Here is a 25167-nt window from a genome sequence, read left to right as displayed (position 1 = left end):
TTTGAATAAGCAAAAAATGAATTTCCCTTGAAAATTACGTGTTTCCTTTACCACAAACCTCTGGTATACTGTAGCAGCATTTATGGATTATTGTTATAAATTATTATTATTATTATTATTATTATTATTATTATTATTATTATTATTATTATTATTATTATTATCAAGGCCCCACACCGTTGCCTGCGCAGAAGCGTGTGACTGGGGAAGATATGTCCATGCGCGTACCGCCATCTTGCGGGCACTCCACACCTCGCCGAGGAGACCATAGTATGGAATTCATGCATTAACTTACATTTCGCACATATGAAAACACCTGGCCCGGTAAATTAATGCCAGCCTACACAGACTGCCATGCACACACGCAATAAATATAGATAATATCAAGACCTTGGTAAAATTAAAAATACTTGTGTATAAAAACTGAACACATTTTGCATTGTACTGAATAATCTACACAAATCCTTTGGATAGCGTATAGGTGGGGCACATAAAATAAAATTTAAAAATAAGAAAACCTTTAGCAGACTGAATAAGAAGACTGAAAAATACACTAGTAACAAAAATAAATATACATACCTCCTATTTGAAATTCAGTCCCCGAAAACAGTAAAAAACAGTATATAGGCCTAGCGGTACTTAAACGTAATCATGTCGCTCATTTTAATATAAGGGTCATGTTTGTAACTGATGTGTTTGAAAATTCGGAACAGATAGATGTATTTGAAACATAGGCTCTACACTTTAGGTTTATTGAAATACGAATACATGTTCAAATGACAGCGGTACGATTACATATCGCGAGAGAAAAATTGCCCGTCTCTCAGCAGACTGGAGAACACATTAGTTAAATATTTACAAACTCCTGTACCGATAACAGTAATCTCCAGTATCAACAAAAAGGAAACCTGTGAAATAAAATATTTCTATGAACGGTACATAGCGTATCATTCCTCTCTCATCATTGCAGCAAATTTTACTCAATTCTCTGAACAGTTTGTTTAAAAAGCACATAACTGCGAAAATCTTTCTAAAATATCAGATACATTTATCATTTTATGAATATGAAATACCGGCTCCGCGGTGTAGGGGTAGCGTGCCTACCACTTACCCGAAGGCCCCGGGTTCAGTCCCCGCTCAGGTTAGGGAATTGTACCTGGATCTTAGGGCTAGTTCGAGGTCCACTCAGCCTACGTGATTACAATTGTGGAGCTATCTGCGGGTGAGATAGCGGCCCCCGTCTAGAAAGCCAAGAATAACGGCCGAGAGGATTCGTCGTGCTGACCACATCACACCTCGTAATCTGCAGGCCTTCAGGTTGAGTAGCTCTCGCTTGGTAGGCCATAGCCTTTCGGTTTGGTTTATATATGACATAACGTAATGGTATGAGTAGAACTTAAATGATCATTTCTGTGTGATTTGGATTTAGGAGAACTTAAGAGATAAGTTACATACCAATAAATCATTTTTCAGACACACCGGTAATTGATAAGAATTTGAAGCAATACCTTACCCTAATATTAAAAGGGTTTCATCAAGCTTTATCAGTCATATCTTACGGATTCTATGCCCAAGTGTATCAAATGTGTAATACCGGTACACAGTCTGTACGAACAATATGTATGCTTTTTCAGAACAGCTGTTTAGTTCTAAAAACTTATCCCCGATGAATTGGAAAGAAGCAAAGAGGGAAAAGAAGAAGCCTAAAAATTCTATATTTAATGTCCATACATTGTCTGAATCAACCACCTTGTAACCTGTTTAGTTTTCTATTATGGTCATTGAAAGTCATTTTTTAACAGTTATATTTCACATGTGAAAAGAAATACCAGATCCCATCTGATAGCGATCTGTACAAATGAAGGTTACACATGAATTCACCCTGGTGAATACGGTACCTTTCCATTCCACACGTAAGGCCTAACTTACTTCCCTTTAATATTGCCAAAAAATTTAACTAGCGTATCGTACAAGCTCTTACATTCCTTGAAGATATTTGACAATAGAGTATCACTCCGTCACATATAATACTACAACAGATCCACTAACAGACATGATTCAAATCGAAAACATGCAAGAGACTGTAAACATTATCACGTGCTACCCATGCATTCGAAGCTGAAGCGCCCGCAACATGGCGATGCGCGAAAGTGTTCAATATTCCGCATAGCACCAGCGCGCTCTGTGAGTCTAGATAAGTAATATTAAAGTCTTTGATTATTATTATTATTATTATTATTATTATTATTATTATTATTATTATTAAACAGCTGTCCGGATTAAGCGATGTCCGGACTAATGGGTCCGGATTAACGAGGTTCTACTGTATTAATAAAAATGATGTGTTTATTCTGGATAGACTCGAAAACTACTCGATAGATTAAGCTGATGTTTTGTAAGGATATAGCTTGAAATCCTGAGTAACTCAAGGGATACTTTCGATTTTGATATATATTTCACTGTTTCGAGCTAGTGGGGGATTTTACAAGGGTGTGTCCCAAATTAGGGTAGTTTTTTTCTGTACGTCAACTAAAATGACGGTAAAAGTTAGGTCCCATCGAAAAATGAAGTGCACCACGCGGCCACGAAATAAAATTTTCTACAAAAAATGCCGTATGCATTTCCTTCGTAGCTCTTTTTAACGTTTTTTTGAAAAAATCAGCTTTCTTATCTTTTTGGCTGCGGTCGCCTTAGCTAATGAATGGGCTACTCACTTTACGCGTAAGTATGAGTCACGTGCAGTGGCGGTGATTAACGGGGCGGGGCTAGGTGGGGGGTCGCCCCCCCTCCCCACTTTGTGGAGAAAACATTACATTTTTATTCCAAGGTCTCACGCTCCAGGACATTGCCCTTGAGACGGTACAAGTTGGATCCCTCGCTGAGTCTGGGGAAAAAACCAACCCCGGACGGTAAACGGATTAAGAAGAAGAAGAAGAAGCGGTGGTGATTATTGTTTCAAGAGGAAGTACAACTAGGAAAACCATCCTCTATATAACGCTAATCAGAGAGAAAAAAAAGCAAAAGCCAAAGCAAGACAAAAGCCACGAAGGGCGTGAACATGAAATACTCCCTAGCCGTCGAGTGCTCTAATACCGTCGGGGTCGGAAAAGAACAAGAGTTGACCAAGGGTGGTGTGATAGGATGGATGAAAGTGAGGAGCCTGGCACAAGTAAGTGGAAGCAATGCCAGGACTCAGGTAAGGGCCCCGTGGTCGTCAACTCAGGTCCCTAGTTGGGAGCTTCTGAGGCCCCTTCTAGTCGCCTCTTACGACAGGCAGGGGATACCGTGGGTGTTATTCTACCACCCCCAGCCACAGGGGGATAGCATATTATTATTATTATTATTATTATTATTATTATTATTATTATTATTATTATTATTTGTCGTTTAGGCCTACTGAGGACCACGGAGCTCGTATCTACTCTGCGGTAAAGTTGTTGCTTTCTTCTTCTTCTTCTTCTTCTTCCAATACTCCTTCATTTGCTGACTATTATTATTATTATTATTTATTAATTAATTATTTTAATTAATTAATTGTTTATTAAATATTATTAATTATTAATACTTAATAACTATTTATTATTATTATTATTATTATTATTATTATTATTATTATTATTAATGATGATGCTTCTTGTTTAGAGGGGCCTAACATCCATGTCATCGGTCACATTTATTATTATTATTATTATTATTATTATTATTATTATTATTATTATTATTATTATTATTATTATTATTATTATTATTATTATGTGCATGTCTCATTGGGGTGGAATTTTATTCTGTTATAACATATTTTTGTTGTGTTTAACTGTGCTTTATTTAGTATTAATTACGGTAGTGTTAATTATGATTCTAATTGGTTTATTGCTTTTGTTCTAATTGAGGTACGCAGTTCGTTTTGTTCTAAAAACACTCAGTGGATCAAGCGCTTTCTTTTGAGGTTATAACTACTTAAATTGGTAAATTCTGAGAACAGTTATGAGTACATTTGTCTCCATGACGAAGATCTTTTGAAAAACTTTTTAACAGTTCGGTGCGTAGTGTTGTTCCAAGGAACGTTTAATTCAATTTCTTTGTGTGATGTAATTTAAAGTGTTTTGTTGACATAATATTACATTCTATTACCACAGCGTATCATGTGCTTTATTTCATTAACTGGAAACTTTGCAAATACATTCGTGAGGGTAGTATCGAACAACACTATACTTTGTACATTGCGGGCGGAGCCAGCGGGAAACTGCTAGTGCACCATTAAAAGAGACCTTAAGCTCGTGTTTGTACATTCCAGGTGGCCCTATTCCGGATTCTGAATCGAACGAGACAGCCACAGCCGAGTGGAACCAGACGGCAGCTCTCGAGGATCTGTGGGATGTGACAGGGGGCGCTGAGAACTACCACCTACTAGCTAACAGCTACTCCTCTGTACTGAATCCACAGAACCATAGCCACGAGCTACCACCAGCACCGAGTCCAGAGCAGCTAGAGAAGGAGACGCGCAGACAGTTCGAACTTCTCAATGTAAGTGTCTTTATCTTCTTGTGTACTCATGTAGAAAAATCATCACCACCATTAGCAGGAAGAACATCCGACCGTAAAAGCCCAGAAGAAAATAAAATGGTGTCATATTTCCCCTTCAGAAAATCAGACGATCATAAGTATGTCTTGTTTCTCTCTCAGTCATGGCCATCCATCAATACTTCACACCACAACCTGCAAGACCACATCGACCATCTATACTCTAGCAGCCCTCTTTGATAATTAGGGATCGGAAGTTCATGCCCTAAAAACCAGTAGCGGCGTTTTGGGGCGGAAGGGGGATTTTTATTCCATTTTAGCAGGCTGAAACTATAAATTCTGGGAATTATTGATAAAAGCAGTTTGTACAAGCTCTGTTGTCTTATAAGCTAATTCTCTCCTTTATTTTCTTAAATTATTAGCATAATTATTTGGGAATTACGCACAAAATGTCGTTCGTCGCGGCTAACCGATTTGTATAGCGTTTCAGTAAGTAGTGGAGACACTGCATGTGCTGTGAGGAAGGGTTGCAGGGGTATGATTCACCCACTTGCCACGCGCATTCGTCAGTCTGGCAGTCTCTTTAGTGTCTGTTGGTTTCTTACTGTGTAGTCAAATACTAAATGATTTTTAATTGTATATTCTCGCCGTACTTCTTTTTAATTTAATACATTTGTAATTATTGTTCCTTTGCTGAAAGTTTTATTGTATAGTCTAGTATTTAATCAAATTCTAAAACAAAAACAAAAAAACATTATTACAGCACTTAAGTTGGTAAACTCTCAACCTTCGTCCATGACACAGACAACAACGCAGCTCCTCCACAACAGCCCCTGAAGAACCTCGACTGGCAGGCCCTGGTCCGTACGGTCTAGCGCCTGGAGCAGCAGCTGCAGGATCGGCACCCCGATCTCGAGCGGTCCCCGGCCCACAGCCGCCGCTCAGAGCCACCTGAAGACCTCGATTCAGAAGAAGAAGAAGAAGAAGAAGAAGAAGAAGACAACGAGGCCGTCCCGGAAGCCGCGAGGCCCTATCGCCTGGCCAAGGCTCTAAAAAACCAGCTGGTGTCCGCCACCACGGTGGGCAGAGACCAAGATGAGGCGCAAGGGATTCTCTGGGCTCTCTCAAACTGGACACACATGGACTCCGCCCAGAGACGCTTCTCCTATACCAAGGCCTCTATTCTATACCTGGCCCTGACCAAAGGGTGGAACACGGCGGTGCTAAGGTGCGCCAAGTGATGGCCTCGTTGTCTTCTTCTTCTTCTTCGGAATCGAGGTCTTCAGGTGGCTCTGTGCCTAGTTAACAGCTAGGCAGTGAGGGATGAATTCCATGGTCTGTCGTCGTCTCTCAGGAAATCTTTGTAGTGCGAAGAACTCTGTTCTACATCGCACGAAGTGACAGGGGCATTCACAAATGCTGATAAATCAATTTTTTATAGCTAAAAAAGGTCTTCAAAATGTAACTAATTCCCTGTAGGCCTATAAGCAGTATTGAATTTTCAATTTCTTGTAGCTAAATATTAACTCAAAACCGCTCGGTTTAGTGTAAGATAGCAAGATTGGCAACACTGATTTCCCAGCGAGTGTGGGGAAACACCGGGATTGCATCATAGACACAGGACATCCAGCTGGTGTCGTCCTGATTGCGAACAAGTGGGAAATACCAAGTTGCCCAATCCGCTTGACTAGAAATGTTGACTTGGATATGAACAAAATTCTAATATGACGGGCTGCAGAAAAATTAACCCTCAGTTGGTACACCAAGTTCTGGTACACACAATAATTGGAATACTGGGTGATGCACAAAAAAGTTAAAAGCATGTAAGAAAAAACCCACTTGTTTCCATATAAACTGACTATTTCACTACTTAATAATAATAATAATAATAATAATAATAATAATAATAATAATACCGGGCGAGTCACTGTCGGCAGCCCTGATGATGATTTTCCGTGGTTTCGCATTTTCACACCAGACAAATGTTGGGGCTGTACCTTGATTAAGGCCACGGCCGCTTCCTTCCAACTCCATAAGACCTATCTGTGTCGTTGCGACGTAAATCCACTAGCAAAATAATAATAATAATAATAATAATAATAATAATAATAATAATAATAATAATAATAATAATAATAATAATAATAATAATAATAATAATAATAATAATAATAATAATAATAATAATAACCTATTAATAATACAACTCTCACTGATCCACCATAAACAGCTACCCCTGTAGTTATGTTAAACAATAAAAAAAATATAATATTCTAAATGGTAAGATTATGGCTAAATGGTTAGCGTGCTGGTCACAGGGGTCCCAGGGTCGGGAATTTTAACCATAATTGGTTAATTTCGCTGACACGGGGGTTGGGTGTATGTGCCATCTTCATCATCATTTCATCCGTATCACGACGCGCCCGTCGCCTACGGGAGTCGAATCATAAGAACCTGTATCTGGCGAGCCAAAATTGTCCTCCGACACTCCCGGCACTAAAAGCCATACGCCACTTACTACCTCAAACTAAATTATTAAACATTTTCAATAAGAAAAATATTTTTAAATATATGGTTAGGTTATCTAAAACATTCCAGTGTACCACTTAATATTAACACTACTAGAACAAAAATTACATATTATGAGCCTGTTTTGAAAATTGTATCTGTTTTATGTATCTCACTTCAACACTAATCTCTTGTTCGCAATCAAGACACAACCATCCAGCTTCATGCTTCTCTGCTCGTTATCCTTGTTTAGCACAGATGTAATACACATTGTGCAAATGTGTTACAGGTCAACTACTCTCAGTTGCTCCATGACCTCGACGGGGAGTTGAGGGAGGACCTACGCAGTGGGCGCCATCACCTGCCACGGATTGTGGACAAAGCCCTGCGACTCATGAACCTGAAGCAGGTGGTCCAGGAAGTGGAGACGAGTGTCATGTCCAAAGTGTCGTGCACCGCATGTAAAGCAGGTTCGTACTTTATTTCAACAAGTCTCTACTATGGTTTGGTTCAGACAAAAATTCGCTGCATAAAGAGCCGATAACTTGTGAGTAAAAAAAAAAAAGATGCATGTACTGGTCGGATCTCACGTGTTTGCTAGCATGGGTTGAAGCGGAGAGCTGGGGAAATACTTTTCCCTCCGCAAAGACTAGCTGCCGTTTCTCTTGCAACCTCCTCATACTAGGCAGCGGAAAATATCGGCCCGCTCTTAAAACATTGTCCAACTGAATTCCTTTATGCCAACCTTTTCTTGTCTGTGCTCTGTCCGGCTCCATGGCTAAATGGTTAGCGTGCTGGCCTTTGCTCAATGGTTAATTCTGCTGGCATGGGGGCTGGGTGTATGTGCCGTCTTCATCATCATTTCATCCTAATCACGACGTGCAGGTGTTCTACGGGCATCATATGAAAAGACCTACATATGGCGAGCCGAACTTGTCCTCGGACGCTCCCAGCACTAAAAGCCATACGTCATTTAATTTCATCTGTGCTCGTATTAAGTCGTTATTGTCACCTGATTTATCAGACTGACACTATGTATCTTATGAAGTAAGCATTAAGTCTGTTAATTGAGCTGGTTGTGGGTCCACAGGAGCTGGTCTTCTGCAGCATTACATCCGGACGGGAAAGACGAGAGATGACATTGTCAAGATCACCTACAGCTTCTGTGTCAGCCTCAAGCTTCAGACGCAAAGAGTCTGTGAGGGCATTACAGAACTATTTAGTGTAAGTGACAGGTAACATTCAACATTCTTCTGTAACACCACATTTCAAAGGCTTCCATTCTGTCTTTATCAGTTATTGTCCATTGTCAATATATTAATTTTTCATTTAAACAGTGTTATGTGGCTGAGGATGTTAATAATATAACAAACATGTACCACTTTTAACCAACAAGTTGCCTTAAGCAACTAATGTATCGACAAGGTGGTACCCTTGTCTAAACTTCACTCCTAGTGCACATCCTCTATCATTGCCATCACCGTAGCCAAGAGGCCCCATTTTCCCCTTCACTTTAGTCTTCACATTGTTCTACCCACCTTTCCCATCCTCACGCTTCATAGTTTTCTTCTCAGCTCCGGCCCGGGGGATGGCGTAACTGTCTAGGGGGCTGAAACACCGGTTCGTCGTCTCAAATTTAAGTTAAATTTCCCGGCCATATGTCCTGTTGTTCACGTGTATTTATTTTTCTATTACTCGAAATTCGATCTCATGAATTTCTCGAAGAAAACCTTTCATCCCTTGAAGCAAAAAATACTCTGAAACTCGAATTTTGTGCAACATTAACTGTGCAATATGGAATTTGTGGTTTGTGAGGAACAGTTAACAAGCAAAGATAGGTTTACAGTGATACTGGGAGCTAATATGATGGGAAACGAAGAACTAAAACATTAATGATCGGAAAATTGGCAAAGCCTCACTGTTTCTCGGGTGTGAATTAATTACCATAAACATACGAAAGCAACTCCGGAAGTCGTGGATGGCAAGCTCCATTTACGAATCTCGACTGCGTGGTATTGATGAGAAGTTTCAGCGTGAAGGGAGGAAAGGTTAACAGTAACAATCAGAAGAGAATAACGGATTGTTTCCAAAGGTGTTAACTGAGGTACCGGTATGTGTCTTGTTTCACTACTGTATGTACTGTATTCTGTCTTCGCTAAAAAGGTTACAACGAGGAATCAAATATAAAAGAGATTTTATTTTTTATTATATTCATTTATTGAAAAACACAAGCCAATTGCATTTTATTTTTCCACATAGTTTCCTGCTTTGGAAATGCATTTGTCCCAGCATATGGGCAGCTTTTTGATGCCCTCATCATAAAAAGAACAGGGTCGTGTCACCAGCCAGTTGTGCACGAAGTCTTCCACACTCTTGTCATCTTCAAATCGTTGCCCTCCTAGTGCTTCTTTAAGCGTTCCGAACAAATGGAAATCGCAGGGCGATAAGTCTGGGCTGTAAAGAGGATGATCAAATGTAGCCCAGTGCGTTTCCTGTAGTTTGGAGACAGAGCTACGGTATGGGGCCGCGCATTGTCATAAGAATGATGGCCTCTCGAATTGGTTGGTCTTGTCTTTTGTGGCGATATGCAACCCTTGCCATGTTCAACAGCTTGCACTAGTAAGCAGCATTGATTGTGTGTCACCTAGCGGAGAGGCGGAAGAAGAGAGAAGAAATTCCGCTAGAGTTCTACAGCACAGATGCCATGTTTGATCGAAATTGGACGAACGCCAACCAGAAGCTGAGACATGTGATGATAAAACTAGCAGTACACGGGTACCACCATAAAATATGTAAAAATATGTCTTATCACGACCCAAATGAAAAATGTGAGTGTTCGCTGTGTGATCAGTTCTGTGACATATATCACATCACAAGATGTAAAAACAACAACAAATATCTATGCGATTATAGCAAAGACTAAAACGGTCAACAATCTTTGTAATGCACATTCGTGCGCTTTTCTAATAATAATAATAATAATAATAATAATTGATTGTGCGTTGCTTTTGCACGTCGATCGTTGCCAATAGTGTCTTTAGCCGCACAAATGTTTTCGTCTGCAATGTTGGTCCAAGGACGGCAATCTTGTTGTTGATTTTCCACATGTTCTCGTCCTTCCTTGAACATTTTATGCCAGGCATAAAACTGTGGAGTCAATCGCTGGCAAATTTCCACCGCTGTAACTCCTTCACGAGCAAGAAATTTTATAATTATGCGTTGCCCAATGGAGGAGTGCAGCTGTTGCTTCGAAATCGAGAGCATTAGTGATGAAACAGCGGGGAATATGTAACAGCATGCTCTCCCGCATAAACATAGCAGAAGCGCAGGGCCAGTCCTACCAACTGTTGATGCTCAGGAACAAAAATACCGTTTATATTTAATCGACCTTCATATAATAGGGTTATAATTAAAATGATGTTGTAAAATAAAGTTTGTTTGTATATTTTGAATACTGTTAAAAATAATGTATCCACTATAAGCCCTTCGATACATATGATTCAATTATGTGCTATACATGCGCAAAAACGATATTCTCTTATCTCAAAATTTAGATAAGTCTAAATAAAATTTAGCTCCCGAGGTGATTTGAGATTACATAAAATCAACTTCATGGTCCGTATCGCACTTTAACAGATTCAGAACTAAGTATTTCTTATTTTCCACCTTGTCGATACATTAATTGTTTAAGGCAACTTATTGGTAAAAAGTGGTACATGTTTCGTATATTATTAACATCTTAAGCCACATAACACTGTTTAGATGAAAAATTCTTATATTGACAAAGTATCAATGCTTTGAGAGAAAGTGTCCTTAAAAATAGCATAAAAATATTAAATGACAACATTACAAACATTTCTGCATTTCGACAATTACTAAAAAAATTGTATAATTTTTAATTTATAAATTGGCTTTGTTTTAACATGAACTTTTTAAGAAAAGAATATTCATCAGGACATGTTCTCTATTGACTGTTGTACAAGTGTTTCCTTGACAACCGCTTTCAATTGTAAAAATAATTTTTATCTTTTCTCATGAGTATTTTGTATTTAATGTTGTCATTTAATCTTCTTCTGCTATTTTTAATGACACTTTCTCTCAAAGCATTGATACTTTGTCAATATAAGAATTTTTCAGTGTTATGTGGCTTAAGATGTTAATAATATATGAAACATGTACCACTTTTAACCAATAAGTTGCCTTAAACAATTAATGTATCGACAAGGTGGAAAATAACAAAATAGTTGTGAATCTGTGATTCAAGATATCGATGTTCCACTGTATTAGACTATTCCATTTTTGCCACCCCATAATTTTTTGTGTCCTGATACCGTGTCCATAAGGCCCATGCCTAGGTTGAACAAGGTACTATTTTCAAATAAAGGATTTTTTTCTTTTTTTGCAAATTCCGTTATAGCTACTCAGATCTGGTTATGTTCATAAATTTGCTTTGAATGTCTGTTTTACGTTGAACAGGGTGAAGTGGTGTACGTTCTTCAGAGGATAACGTTGACGCCAGACGAGATCTGCAGTTTCGTCATTGGAGACGCCTGTGGAGATGTGTATAATCCCTACCATGAGTGGGAGGTGCTCTTCCCTCCAATACCGAAACCTCCCGAGAAGCCTCCGCTGCCACCCGTGGTGAGTGAATAACTCTGACTTCCATTAGAAAACTTCTAGTTGATGTTTATTTTATGGTGAAAGTACAAATTAAGAAGAATTATAATACTGAAAAATCACAACAACAGAACCAAGCTTTTGGATCATTAGGTTTTGGGCTCATCATTTGAATTGGAAATAAAAAAATAAAAGATCCTCATCCAGCTCCTGCCAGGTTGGGATGTTTATAGCAGTTGATAAACCATTTCCTTTTTAGACATGCGTGACGCGAAAGCTTCTTTTTCAGAAATGTTTGATTCTGTCCACTCATGAAGATATATTATTATTATTATTATTATTATTATTATTATTATTATTATTATTATTATTATTATTATTATTATTATTACCTCTGTGGTTCAGGCGGTAGCATACCGGTCTCTCACTGCTGGGTTCCGTGGTTCAAATCCCGGTCACTCGATGTAAGATTTGTGCTGGACAAAGCAGAGGTGGGGAAGTTTTCCTCTGGGTACCCCGCTTTTTCCTTTCATCTTTTATTCCAGAAACACTCTTAATTTCATTTGCCAGTCATTAATCATTGCCCCAGAGGAGTGCGACAGGCTTCGGCAGCCAACACAGTTCCTATCCTCACCGCTAGATAGGGGCTTCATTCACTCCATTCATGACATTGTCAAATGACTGGAAATAGGTTGTTTTTTTATTATCATCATCACCAACATCAATTTCGTTGTCATACTCCTTGGCCAAATGGTCAGCGTTAAGGCCTTTGGTTCAGAGGGTCCCGCGTTCGATTCCCGGCTGGATCGGGCATTATAATCACGTCTCATTAATTCTTCTGTCTTGGGGACAGGGTGTTTTTCCAAACATTCTCCTCTTCATATTCAGTCAACATACCACACTATGGATCACCACATAAACACACGATAGTTATTACACCCCTCTGTAGGGGATTCGCGTCAGGAAGGCCATCCAGCCGTAAAACAGCGCCAAATCCATGTATGTGTGACACAGTTTGCACCCACGACCTCACTGGTATGGGAAAAAGCATATTATTATTATTATTATTATTATTATTATTATTATTATTATTATTATTATTATTATTATTATTATTATTATTATTATTATTATTATTATTATTATTATTATTATTATTATTATTATTATTATTATTATTATTATTATTATTATTATTATTATTATTATTATTATTATTATTATTATTATTATTATTATTATTATTATTATTATTATTATTATTATTATTATTATTATTATTATTATTATTATTATTATTATTATTATTATTATTATTATTATTATTATTATTCCAGGATCTAGATAGATAGTTTGTTTTAGAATATCATTACAATTTTTTAATGTTTTGTCTCTAGCCTGGTGCTCCAGCTTTCAAAGTTCTCCACCTCTCGGATACACACTTCGATCCATACTACCAGGAAGGGACTAACGCAGATTGTAACGAGCCGCTGTGTTGTCGGTTGACCAATGGGCCGGCCTTGTCCCCCAAGACTGCAGCCGGCAGGTGGGGAGACTACCGCAAGTGCGACACACCCAAGAGGACTGTTGACAACATGCTACAGCACATCTCCAACACACATCCTGTAAGTTAACTTGACATTATTTTTATAGTACAACTTCTCATTCCAGCCTGGTTCCTGGAGATTTATAATTTTTTATTTTCTGCTAGTGGTTTAATGTTGCACTAATACATCGGAGGTTTTTGGCGATGCAATAATGGGAAAGGAGTGGGAAGGAAGCGGCTGTGACCTTAATTAAGATACAACCCCAGCGTTTTTCTGGTGTCAGAATGGGAAACCGCCTTCAGGGCTACTATCGGTGGGATTTGAACTCGCAATCTCCCAAACTCACTGCTATGCAACCCTAACTGCATGGCCAACTCGCTCAGTAGATCAATTTTTAAAAAAAAATGCATATGACAAGTTAACATTTTTGGGGCAACATGTAGTGAACTGCATTACTGAGTTGGACTGTAGCAGGTGGGCTAAGTAGTTCAGACAGTAGAGCTCTAGCCTTCTGAGCCCAATTTTGATCCTGGCTCAGTCTGGTGGTATTTGAAGCCGCTCAAATACATCAGCCTTGTAAAGAAAACCTCCTGCGGGACAGAATTCCGGCACCTCAGCATCTCTGAAAACCGTAAAAGTAGTTACTGAGATTTGAAAGCAGTAACAATATTATGGATTGTAGCGCGGAGTGTCATGCAGTAGCCGTGTACTGCTGTGGAGTGATGTGTCTGACATGCATTGCGCTGCATCTGCATTGTCGTTCCATCAATGTCCGAGGTCTCTTCACAACCATCTTATCTCAACTCCTCCCGGTTAGTGATGTACACAGTAGGCCACGCACCACATGCCACAATGAAAGGTAAGTCTCATAACTTATGCCATTTGGCCGTGTGGTTAGAGTTGCACAGCTGTGAGCTTGCATTTGGGAGATAGTGGGTTCGAACCTCACTGTCGGCAGGCCTGAGTATGGTTTTCCATGGTTTCCCATTTTCACACGAGGCAAATGCTGGGGCTCTACCTTCATTAAGGCCACGGTCACGGCCACTTCTTTCCCGCTCCTAGCCATTTCCTATCCCATCATCACTGTAAGACCTATCTGTGTTGGTGTGACATAAAGAAACTTGTTTTTAAGTGAAAAATAAAGAAAGTACACGGAAATTGCAGGTAGTTCAAGTAGCTCATTCCATCTAGCTCATTAGGCCAGGGAATACCCTGGGTACCTATCTGTCTTTCAGCGAACAGGCAGGGAGAGCTGGCGCAACTAAGATAAGGAGGGGATTGCAGGTGGCAGTTTGACCTCAAGCTGCGAGGAGGCATACCTGCCTCAAGGTGTATCTTATTATGTTTTTACTGACACATGAAGAAAAACTGACAGATTATATAAGCAGGGATATTTTTTCTCCCTCACTTCCGTATCAAAAGTTATGGTGCGTGATTATGCTGGTATATGTGATGACAAGACATACACAAGTAAATATGGCATGCATTATTTATAAGGGGCGATCTAAAAGTTTCCATTTGAACGGCCGTACAGTCCTGAACCAGGATGCCAATCAGGCAAAATCACCGTGAGCATTGAGGCTCTCATCCTACTGACTTATCAGGTTGAAAATCCCCGTGTGGTAAAAAAAACAGTGTTCTGCTCCACATTCTTGTCCGACAGCAAGCGCCGATCCTTCAAGGCCTTTATGAGGAAACTGAAGGCGTGATAATCGCATGAGGAGAGATCAGGACTATAGGGCAGGTGCTCGCTTGTTGTTGTCCGTACTGGATGAGACCGGCCTCCTAGATCGACCGGCGTCGTGCCTCGAAATGTAACCCGCATGGAACTTGGTGCACCATTCCACAACGGTGGTTTTCGACAGATTTGCTGCTTCATACACAGCCTTCATTATCTGATGGATGTCCACCGGTGTTTGTCCTTCGGCAGCCAAGAACAGAATTACAGCAGGTTGGTATTGTTTGGACGCATTTGGTAATAATGTTGCCATAGTTCACGTGGCCGCGTTTAATGCACACACCTCGGCGTGACACGACCGCCACACTAATCTCTTTGCCTACGTGTCCAGGCTTACATACCCGCATCGGAGTTGCGCTACATTGCATGTGCACTGCAGCAACGCCCTCAAATGGAAACTTTTTGATCATGCCTTATAGTTTGAAAGTATTCGGGAGTGTTTGAAATTCTACAATTGAATAAGTTTGGTTGCCTATAGAAATCAGTAATTCTTGCCACTGAGTGTGAGAGAATTAAATGTTTCAGGATATAGACTACATCCTTTGGACTGGAGATCTTCCTCCTCATGATGTGTGGAACCAGACCAGAGATGAGAACCTCATGGTGCTCAAGGAGACAGTCAATCAAATGATCAACACGTTCCCTGGTGTTCCCATCTTCCCTGCCCTGGGGAACCACGAGACTGCACCTGTAAACAGGTGCGTTGATTCATTCTGTTCATTCAAAATGTGTGGGTAATCACTGCAATGGTGTACAGCTTAGATATTAACCATCCTTTGAGTGATTACAATTGTACTGTTACATGCCGACATCGTACGACATGGAGTGCCGAATGGACTTTTTTCCGCCCTTCAAAAATCCAACCACCTCTGCCGGGTTTGAACCCGCTATCTTGGGATCCAGAGGCCAACATTCTGAGGGTAAAAATATTTTCTATGTACGGGACTCGAACCGTCTAACCATGGTGTCAGACCGTATAGATTTGCCGCGTTAATGACCATGGCCATCATGTGGCTTGCTCTGTCTATAAAGTAATTGGAAATTCAAAATGGACGATTAATATATCTTATGAGCCTCCGTGGCTCAGGCGGCAGTGCGCCGGCCCCTTACCGCTGGGTTCTGTGATTCAAATCCCGATTACTCCATGTGAGATTTGTGCTGGACAAAGTGAGGCGGGACAGACTTTTCTACGGCTAGTCCGCTTTCCCCTGTCATATTTCATTCCAGCAACACACTTCAATATCATTTCATTTCATCTGTCATTCATTAATCATTGACCCAGAGGAGTGCGACAGGCTTCGGCAGCCGGCACAATTTCTATCCTCGCCGCAAGTTGGGGGCTGCATTAATTCCATTCCTGACCTAGTCGAATGACTGGAAACAGGCTGTGGGTTCTTTTCAATATATCTTATGAATAAAAGTTACACTTTCCAGGTTTGATAGTGCATTCAAATGGAATCAAAACAGGGATAGTAGGGTTTCCTTACAAACCATATTGAGTGCAGTTGTAGCTCGGAGTTGTACTTTGACGTCTATGGATCTGCGTAGTCTTGAGAGTTATGTACAACTGTCCAAAATGAATCACTATCAACAGCGTCACATCCCCTTACTCCATATAAGCACTGTGGAGAGGTTTGGAATTTATCCATGTTTTGGCACGCAGTCTAGTGATTAGAAATTCTATACCACCACCTCCTCTACCGTGTCGGCCAATATTCTGAGGGTAAAAATATTTTCTACGTACGGGACTTGAACCGTCTAACCACGGTATCAGACCGTATAGATTTGCCGCGTTAATGACCGTGGCCACGAGGTGGGCTGCTCTGTTTCGTGCTTATTGGTAGAGATAAAGCCCAGAATGGAAAAAAATCTGTTTTATTAATTTCACTGAACGATAGTATTTTTCACTGAACAGTTCAGGGGTATGGTGGTCATCATTGCATTGTTCTTGTAACCCACAACGGAGGTCAAGTCATAACTATTTTTTTCTCGTAAACAGGAGACAACATGGAAAATCTAAGATATGCATTTGGAAAAGAATGGTATGTACTTGCGTATCATGCCACTAGATGGTGTATGTAAACAACAGTGTGGGTCTAAGCATGCCCCCAATTTCAGTGTGTGAGTGAGAGCGTCACAAAATGGAAGTTAACAAGCAGGAGCAACGATCGTATATTAAAATAGCAGTTCTCCGTGTCAGAAATGCATGCCAATGCCATGCAGAGCTGCGGGAAGAATTAGGTGTGTGGCTGTGATTTAATCCCCAAAGTCAAGAAGCCATTACGTGGACAACGATTTGCTAACAAAGAGGACATCGTAACAGCATTTCGGAGAGAGGTGTCACACGTTAGAGATACACATGCAGCGAATGGTATTCAGCGCCTGCCCCACCGCTGGCAACGCACAGTGGAAACCTTGGGTGATTATTTCAAAGGTCTGTAACCAGTGGAGATCTGTCCTTTGTACATAGCCTTGTGTATTTGCTGTCTATACCATAATAAAACAATGTTTACCAATGGCCTGCGTTCTGTCACTTTCCTATGAGAATCTCTTGAAGTCAGAATTTGTCTTCAGGCACTGTGCATAAGTACATGCCCTATATTTCCAAATACATATCTTAGATTTTCCGTCTTGTCTCCTGTTCTTGAGGAAAAAAAATAGTTGCCGTGACTTATGACTCAACCCTCGTATATCTGTAGAAGGCAACAGAAGCCGGGATGTATGCAGTTCGACATCATGCTGATAGGTACAGCTGGGTACCTAGGTCCTTGTGGCGAATGTGCAACAAAGAATCACTGATAGAAATGTACTTTTTTTTTTTTTTTTAAAGTACAAAGTTGTGGTCATAAGAGGTTCATAACTATCTATAACTGGTACCAATTTCAGCTGTTGAAATCTTCTCGTTTTCTCAAGATCGCTGTGAATGGCAGACAGAATTGGGGATTTTTTTTTTTTTTACATTTTGGAGAATCTGTTCATATACTTGTCACAAAAACGTAACAGCAACTTCAATTTGAATGAAATTTTGGCAGAAGAAATCTCCTTGTTTTAATTGGCAAACTCATATGTTTAAAAAAAAAAAAAAAATTAAATAGTTATGAGTCTAAGGCTGATGTATCCACAAAGACGCACACAAAATGCTGTCAGTTGGTTCAGTTATTTATTTCACCTTAACTTCACATAAACATATACATAACCTTAATCACTGCTGTCACAAACAAAATACACATGTCAACAAGCCGCCATTTTAACAACTACCCATCACTAAGCACACGCCACATGGAGATTGTAACCTTAAAACATAGTTGAAATGGTTGACTGCTTACAAGGATGTCACGACACGTGGTCACAGGTATAACTCGTCTCTACCATCAAGACCACCTCTTTATATATGTGCCTGGCCAGGCTTCTAGAAAGATACATTTTCTCATAAATTCTAAGAGTGCTTAAGGTCCAAATATAATGCACAGAATATTCGACCGAATTCTCATCTACTCATTACCATTCTGGATGTTACAGTGTGTTTTGCAATTCTGTAGTGGATTACAAATCATTAATAAAGGTAATACCTATATAATATTAATTACAGGTTCTTACATTCACTAAAGTAATATAAATATCTATATACAGCAAATGTTTCATGACATAACCTCACAAATAATGCGATCGTAAACTAATAATGATATAAGTGGACGTTCATGATAAATCAGATCACAATAATAATAATAATAATAATAATAATAATAATAATAATAATAATAATAATAATAATAATAATAATAATAATAATAATAATTCAATTCGAGCTCGATACTTGCATTATTTACCCATGGGTGAGAGAATATTGTTTTCGAGATATATCAGTTTATCACACTTGCATCAAGACCTTCATCCCTATCAAGGTTCAGAACACTCTTCTAATAAGAGTTAAGACATGCCAACTCCCCCGATTTAAGCGGGAGACTCCCAATTTTTGGTTCTTTCTTCCATTCTCCTGATCGCAGAGACTTATCTCCCAATTTTGAGAGCAGATTTCTTTATTGTTTGCAAATGGCATGTTTTTCCTCATTCTTTTAACTAGTTGGAGAGAATTGATTTTCAGTTAGCAGTGGCAGGGCAGATGCAATCAGCTGGCTATGATCATAAATGCTTTTTAGTTTGTCATTTCCACATAGCAGTGCAGACTGTGAGACATTTTAGGATATTTACAAGGACAAAAGCACAGTTCAGATCAATGCTCCCTGAAAAAAAAGAATTCTGGGAAAAACTTTTTAACGTTAAAATATATTCAGCAAGGCAAGTGTTTTGAGCAAATAATTTAGGACAGAATTTTTGAAGAAGTCTAAGGCAGTTGTGATGAAGAGTCATGTGTTCTGAAGTTGAGATACAGTAATACGCAGTATAAACAAACAAACAAACAAACAAACAAACAAACAAACAAACAAACAAACAAATTCTTTGATGCAAGTAGCGTCAGCAATCATGGGTTGAATTTTCAAAGTTTTCAAATTTTTCAAATTGTCTGGAGTTAAAAAATCACAACTATATTACTTTGGTTACCACAGCTGATTTGCATTCACAGTCTCAGAAGAACAAGTGTTTAGTGTTATCTGAGTGGACCATTTTATTAGCTTAAGATCTCTGAGGATGAAGAAATAGACATAATGTAATAGCTATATTTCAGTTGTTTAAGGAATGTTATGATAATAATTGAACATCTATTTATTTTAATTTTAAACAAATCATTGTAATTGTGAAATACTTTTGGTGAAGAAGAGAATAATATGTTCTCAAAACACATACGATTAACATATATTAAATAGTTTTTTGATTAGTATTGGCAACTTATAGTTATAAATTTCATTGTGTTCCATATTGAAGTGGGATTAGAGTGAATTAAAGTTTTCAAAAGTCCACCTATTCAATACAATAACATTTTATTGTGATTCAATCACATGTCATAAAGGTACTACTTTTGGCATCTGAAATATGCCATCATCAGCCCTAGATGCAAATTGAACAATTACATACACATACCTAAAACAACCTAAAACATATTTTAACACATTATAAAACATGTTACTAGCATCTATAATGATACATGAGATGAGTTAAAATTATGGTACAATTGAAATGTTGCAGTATAAATTCTTATAATTCTGGCAATTCTGTTGTAAAGTTTCATGTGATGTTGTATAGTCCAGCCTGTGTACGTCCGGATTAAGTGAAATCTATGCTATTTTTATGCTGTCTATATGAGTTGACGCTTATTCACTTGAATTAGGTGGTTCCAAGGAGGTCATATGAAGATCGTAGTATGACTTGAGATTGAAATTCCCACTTCAATTTGAAACCTGAAGAAGAAATTAGGAAGCCAAATTAGACGGTAGTAGCAATGTATGGACATGACTAGAACCATTAAATGTTTATGATTGACTCATCTTGTGCAGCATGTTGAACGTATGTGTTATACAGACGGAGCGGACAAATGTGTGTAGTAGGTAAGGTGGATAGTGGGAAGAGGTAAGGAAGCGAGGGGAAGGAAGGAGGTGGGGCACTTGCGAGGGAATGGAAGTATTTCGGGGCGGAAGGATGGAGTTGTGGGGGTAATTAACAGGAATATGTATTACGGATTACTTGGAAAATCAAACTGTTTTTCGATAGTTTGATTAAAAGATCAAAAAGAATGTTGGGTTTCTCATACATTTAATTTAAATTGTAATTGGGGTTGAAGTACTGATCACAATAAATGTAACAACTTTCAATAATATTCATAATGGGTCCCTTATTTGCTGTTTGAAAAATTTCCATATCTTGTTCGATGTCAGTGAATTTATGACTAGTGTCATGCATATGTTGGCCCACGGCAGAGAACTTCTTGTGTCTCATCGCGTTGATGTGTTCTAATCATAAAACTACGTCCTGTTTCAATTTGCATCTAGGGCTGATGATGGCATATTACAGATGCCAAAAATAGTACCTTTATGACATGTGATTGAATTACAATAAAATGTTATAGTATTGGCAAGGTGGATTCTTCATCCACTGTTTTTTCAGAAGTTTATAAAAATACAATGAGGTGATTTATGAATCGTCCATCGACTGAACAGACTATGTGATGAACAACAAAACTACAGCATCAGGCTGAATTCAGAAGTGGAGAGGAGCATGTTGCTTTGAATACAAATTAATTTGTGTTTGGGAGACATACACTTGTTGACATCCAAGTTTAACTCAGCCAGGGATTGAAAATGTTAAAATACTTATTAGTTTTAGGTTTAAACTTCAGAATTTATAGATGGCTATTGGGTGCAATAAACACACTGTTATAAAATACAGTAAATGTGTTGATCAGTTGAATGAGCATTTTGTGTAGTTTCTGTATGATAAATGTTTCTTTCAGTTTCCCTCCCCCACAAATCAAGAATCCTGAGTTTGCTATCTCCTGGCTGTATGACGAGCTGGACTCTCAGTGGAGGAAATGGTTACCAGCGTCGGTGTCTCCAACGGTCCGTAGAGGTGCCTTCTACAGCGTGTTGGTGCGACCGGGATTCCGGGTGATTTCTTTGAACATGAACTACTGCAACAACAAGAATTGGTATGTCTAGATTGAAGTTTTCATGACTCATATTGAGGAGAGTCATGACTAAAATTTTAAACTTCTACAGTTTACCACTTATAACAACCAAATTTAAAATACAAGCACATACTAATAAAATATAGCCCCACAAGAAACTTGGAGTTGATTAGTTAATTGCTTTCAAAGTTATTGACAAATAATATTTATTTTTATATGTTGCATGGAAAATGTTCTTTGTGTCACAGTTTTCATTTTTTTTGGGCTATAATTTGACAGACTTGTCAAAAATACTCAAGTATTTAAGAACATCTCTGGGTTTTGCGGCCCGGTATAAATTATTGAAGATATAACTTTTTCAATTTTCATTATTCATTGAATAGGCAAAAATCTAGTTTTGTGCTATTTAAGGAGTAAACATTTGAAGGTAATATTGAACTGATAATATGATGATGATGATGATGATGATGATGATGATGATGATGATGATGATGATGATGATGATGATGATGATGATGATGATGCTTGTTGTTTAAAGGTACCTAACATCTAAGGTCATCGGCCCGAACTGATAATAAAATACAGAACTACTTTTAATTCCCGTACTCTGCTTATAAAAAGAAATACAAGGTGCACGAATTTCCCTGCACTCGCCTGAAATTCGGCTTTTTTGGTTCTTGGACTAGAAGGATGTTTCCATTAGGCACTTTGTTGTTTTGTCTCTGGGTCATAACAATGGGACACTGGGCGAGTTGGCCGTGCGGTTAGGAGCGCGCAGCTGTGAGCTTGCATCTGGGAGATAGTGGGTTCGAACCCCACTGTCGGCAGCCCTGAAGATGGCTTTCTGTGGTTTCCCATTCCTAGGCCTTTCCTATTCCATCGTCGCCATAAGACCTGTCTGTGTCCATGCAACGTAAAGCAAACAGAAAGAAAAAAATAATAATAATGGAACCAGGACTCATCGTATGTGATAATATATATATTTTTCTGGACAAAACATATAATAAAGATCGAAACCTTAACGATGATATTGAAGTCAAGAGTCCCTTATATACTTTAATGCCTAAGTTATTAAAAACAGTCAATCCAAATCAGAACAGAGTCCCACGAATATTTAAATCCTTTGAATCAAAAACTCCCTTATCGTATACTAAGTCTGCACTTGCCGCTCCAAACAACCCCCCTCCCACATTAACTTCGACATGTGATGCTCTGCCTACCTCCGCTTCCCCTCAAATTCCCCCCCTCCTCTACCACATCGATACAACACGAGGAGAAGGAACTCCAGACAGACCAACGCTGCCAATACACTAAGATAGACATAGTTAAGGCGAATGAGTAAGTACCCGTTTTACATAACACATAAGTCTTGGATATTAAGTCTTGGATATTAACATACGATTTAAACACACACCGTCATACACGTCTTTCTTTTTGTTTCATTCCAGTGTAACCACATCCTTTTCCATGATGTTTTACATCTTCTAGAGGGACGACACTTTCACGAGACATTCAAACATACCTGTCCAATACCAGATGTACTTGTCTCAAAAGCAGCTTCAACCAGTACATCAACATTTTTTTTGCATTGGTTATATTATGATAATTTATGGATCAACCGACTTAATAAGATAATTTATAACATTTGCCTTTTATCCTGGCAATATTCTTTAGCTCCTGTTCGCAAAAATAAACAAAATCCAACATCAATGTTTCAACCAATCTAGTCTATTGAAGACATGTATTGACAATTGCCTCAAGCTAACATATGCTCGAATTTTCTTACGATAAAGGTCCACTTCAGTGCCAGACATGAGTTGTTTTTAGAATTTTATATGACACAAATTTTCTACTGGACTAAGATTTTAAAATTTATACAATGATTTTAACATGTGTTGTACATGTCATGTCTCAACATCATATTTTATAACTACTATTCCTTAGTGTTTTTAACCTTAAGAAATCACAGTTCAATTTTTATAAATTATAAATGTCAGTGTCCTCTAAATAATGTTTGTTTTAAGATTAAATAAGGTTGATGATGACCAATGAAAGAAGGGCGAAACATGCCCCCTTATAATTTAGAATTCTTATGTTTATTTAACCACATAACGAGGTATTAATTGTATTGAATAGGTGGGGTAATAAATATACTCCTTTTGTAAACTAAGTGAGATGGCTGTTTTCAGTACGGAACAAAAATGAGAGTGATGGTTTGTAACGGGATAACCTTGTCCGAAAGAAATCTGGTTCCCACTGAAGTCTCCCTTTCCATTCTTGACATGCCGTTACATGGTGAGTCTTCTGTTCATCATTCATCACACGTGGCACCCACTTCGTTGAAACTTTTCTACACCCCAGGACATTGCGTATAATGTCTTGAGCTGATCCATAGGAGATGTTTATCATTTCAGAAATCTGTTCAGTGGTTAAACGGTGCTCTTCCCTTATTATGACATCAGTTGTGTTCACATAAATGTTGCTTTTCGAAGTTGAGGGTCTGCTGGGGCGTGGAGCATCCTCAGGATCAGTTTTAACCTCCTCAAAGCGTTTGTGCCACTCAAACACTTGGCTTTCTTCTGTAAGCTTGCTGCAACATTTCCACTGTTTGTGTTGGAGTTTTGTCCAGGAGTTCCTACACTTCAATCAATCAATCAATCAATACTGATCTGCATTTAAGGCAGTCGCCCAGGTGGCAGTTTCCCTATCTGTTGATTTCCTAGCCTTTTCCTAAATGATTTCAAAGAAATTGGAAATTTATTGAACATCTCCCTTGGTAAGTAATTCCAATCCCTAACTCCCCTTCCTATAAATGAATATTTGCCCCAGTTTGTCCTCTTGAATTCCAACTTTATCTTCATATTGTGATCTTTCCTACTTTTATAAACGCCATTCAAACTTATTCGTCTACTAATGTCATTCCACGCCATCTCTCCGCTGACAGCTCGGAACATACCACTTAGTCGAGCAGCTCTTCTTCTTTCTCTCAATTCTTCCCAACCCAAACATTGCAACATTTTTGTAACGCTACTTTTTTGTCGGAAAGTGATCAATTGTCAATACGGACCATAATGAAATTCATAACATATGACTTTACCTCTCTGTCGAAATTCACTCAGAGAGCATAAAAAATTTACCAGTTTGTATCTTTTCTTTCTTTTTTTAATGTTCTGATGTACATTTTTTGCCCTCGCACTTTTAATTCCCAATCACTGCTACTGCCTATATCAATTTTCGAGGACCGAGCTCGATAGCTGCAGTCGCTTAAGTGCAGCCAGTATCCAGTATTCAGGAGATAGTAGGTTCGAACCCCACTGTCGGCAGCCCTGAAGATTGTTTTCCGTGGTTTCCCATTTTCACACCAGGCAAATGTTGGGGCTGTACCCTAATTAAGGCCATGGCCACTTCCTTCCCAGTCCTAGCCCTTTCCTGTCCCATCGTCGCCATAAGACATATCTGTGTCGGTGTGACGTAAAGCAAATAGCAATTTTCGAGGTGAGCAGATTTCTTTTCTTAAGAAAAGCCTTTCTTACTTGTGCTAGTCTACATTTTATGTCCTCCTTACTTCTGCCACCGAGCTCAATAGCTGCAGTCGCTTAAGTGCGGCCAGTATCCAGTATTCAGGAGATAGTAGGTTCGAACCCCACTGTCGGCAGCCC

At 38.8% G+C, this 25167-nt stretch overlaps 1 protein-coding gene across 1 annotated transcript in view; it reads left to right on the top strand.

Annotated features, from left to right (window-relative positions):
• The window catches only part of LOC136882159 (sphingomyelin phosphodiesterase), a 365024-nt gene that overhangs the window by 255441 nt on the left and 84416 nt on the right, over positions 1-25167 (top strand). Inside the window, exons 3-9 of the mRNA XM_067154709.2 lie at positions 4295-4524; positions 7319-7499; positions 8120-8253; positions 11506-11670; positions 13044-13271; positions 15457-15629; positions 21335-21529. Of these exons, the coding sequence (XP_067010810.2) occupies positions 4295-4524; positions 7319-7499; positions 8120-8253; positions 11506-11670; positions 13044-13271; positions 15457-15629; positions 21335-21529 (1306 nt within the window). The remainder of the gene's footprint in view (positions 1-4294; positions 4525-7318; positions 7500-8119; positions 8254-11505; positions 11671-13043; positions 13272-15456; positions 15630-21334; positions 21530-25167) is intronic.

This window comes from Anabrus simplex, chromosome 10 (genome assembly GCF_040414725.1).
Source record: "Anabrus simplex isolate iqAnaSimp1 chromosome 10, ASM4041472v1, whole genome shotgun sequence".
NCBI lineage: Eukaryota > Metazoa > Arthropoda > Insecta > Orthoptera > Tettigoniidae > Anabrus > Anabrus simplex.
The sequence above is the reverse complement of the archived record's forward strand: the minus strand, read 5'-3'. Positions and strand labels throughout refer to the sequence as shown.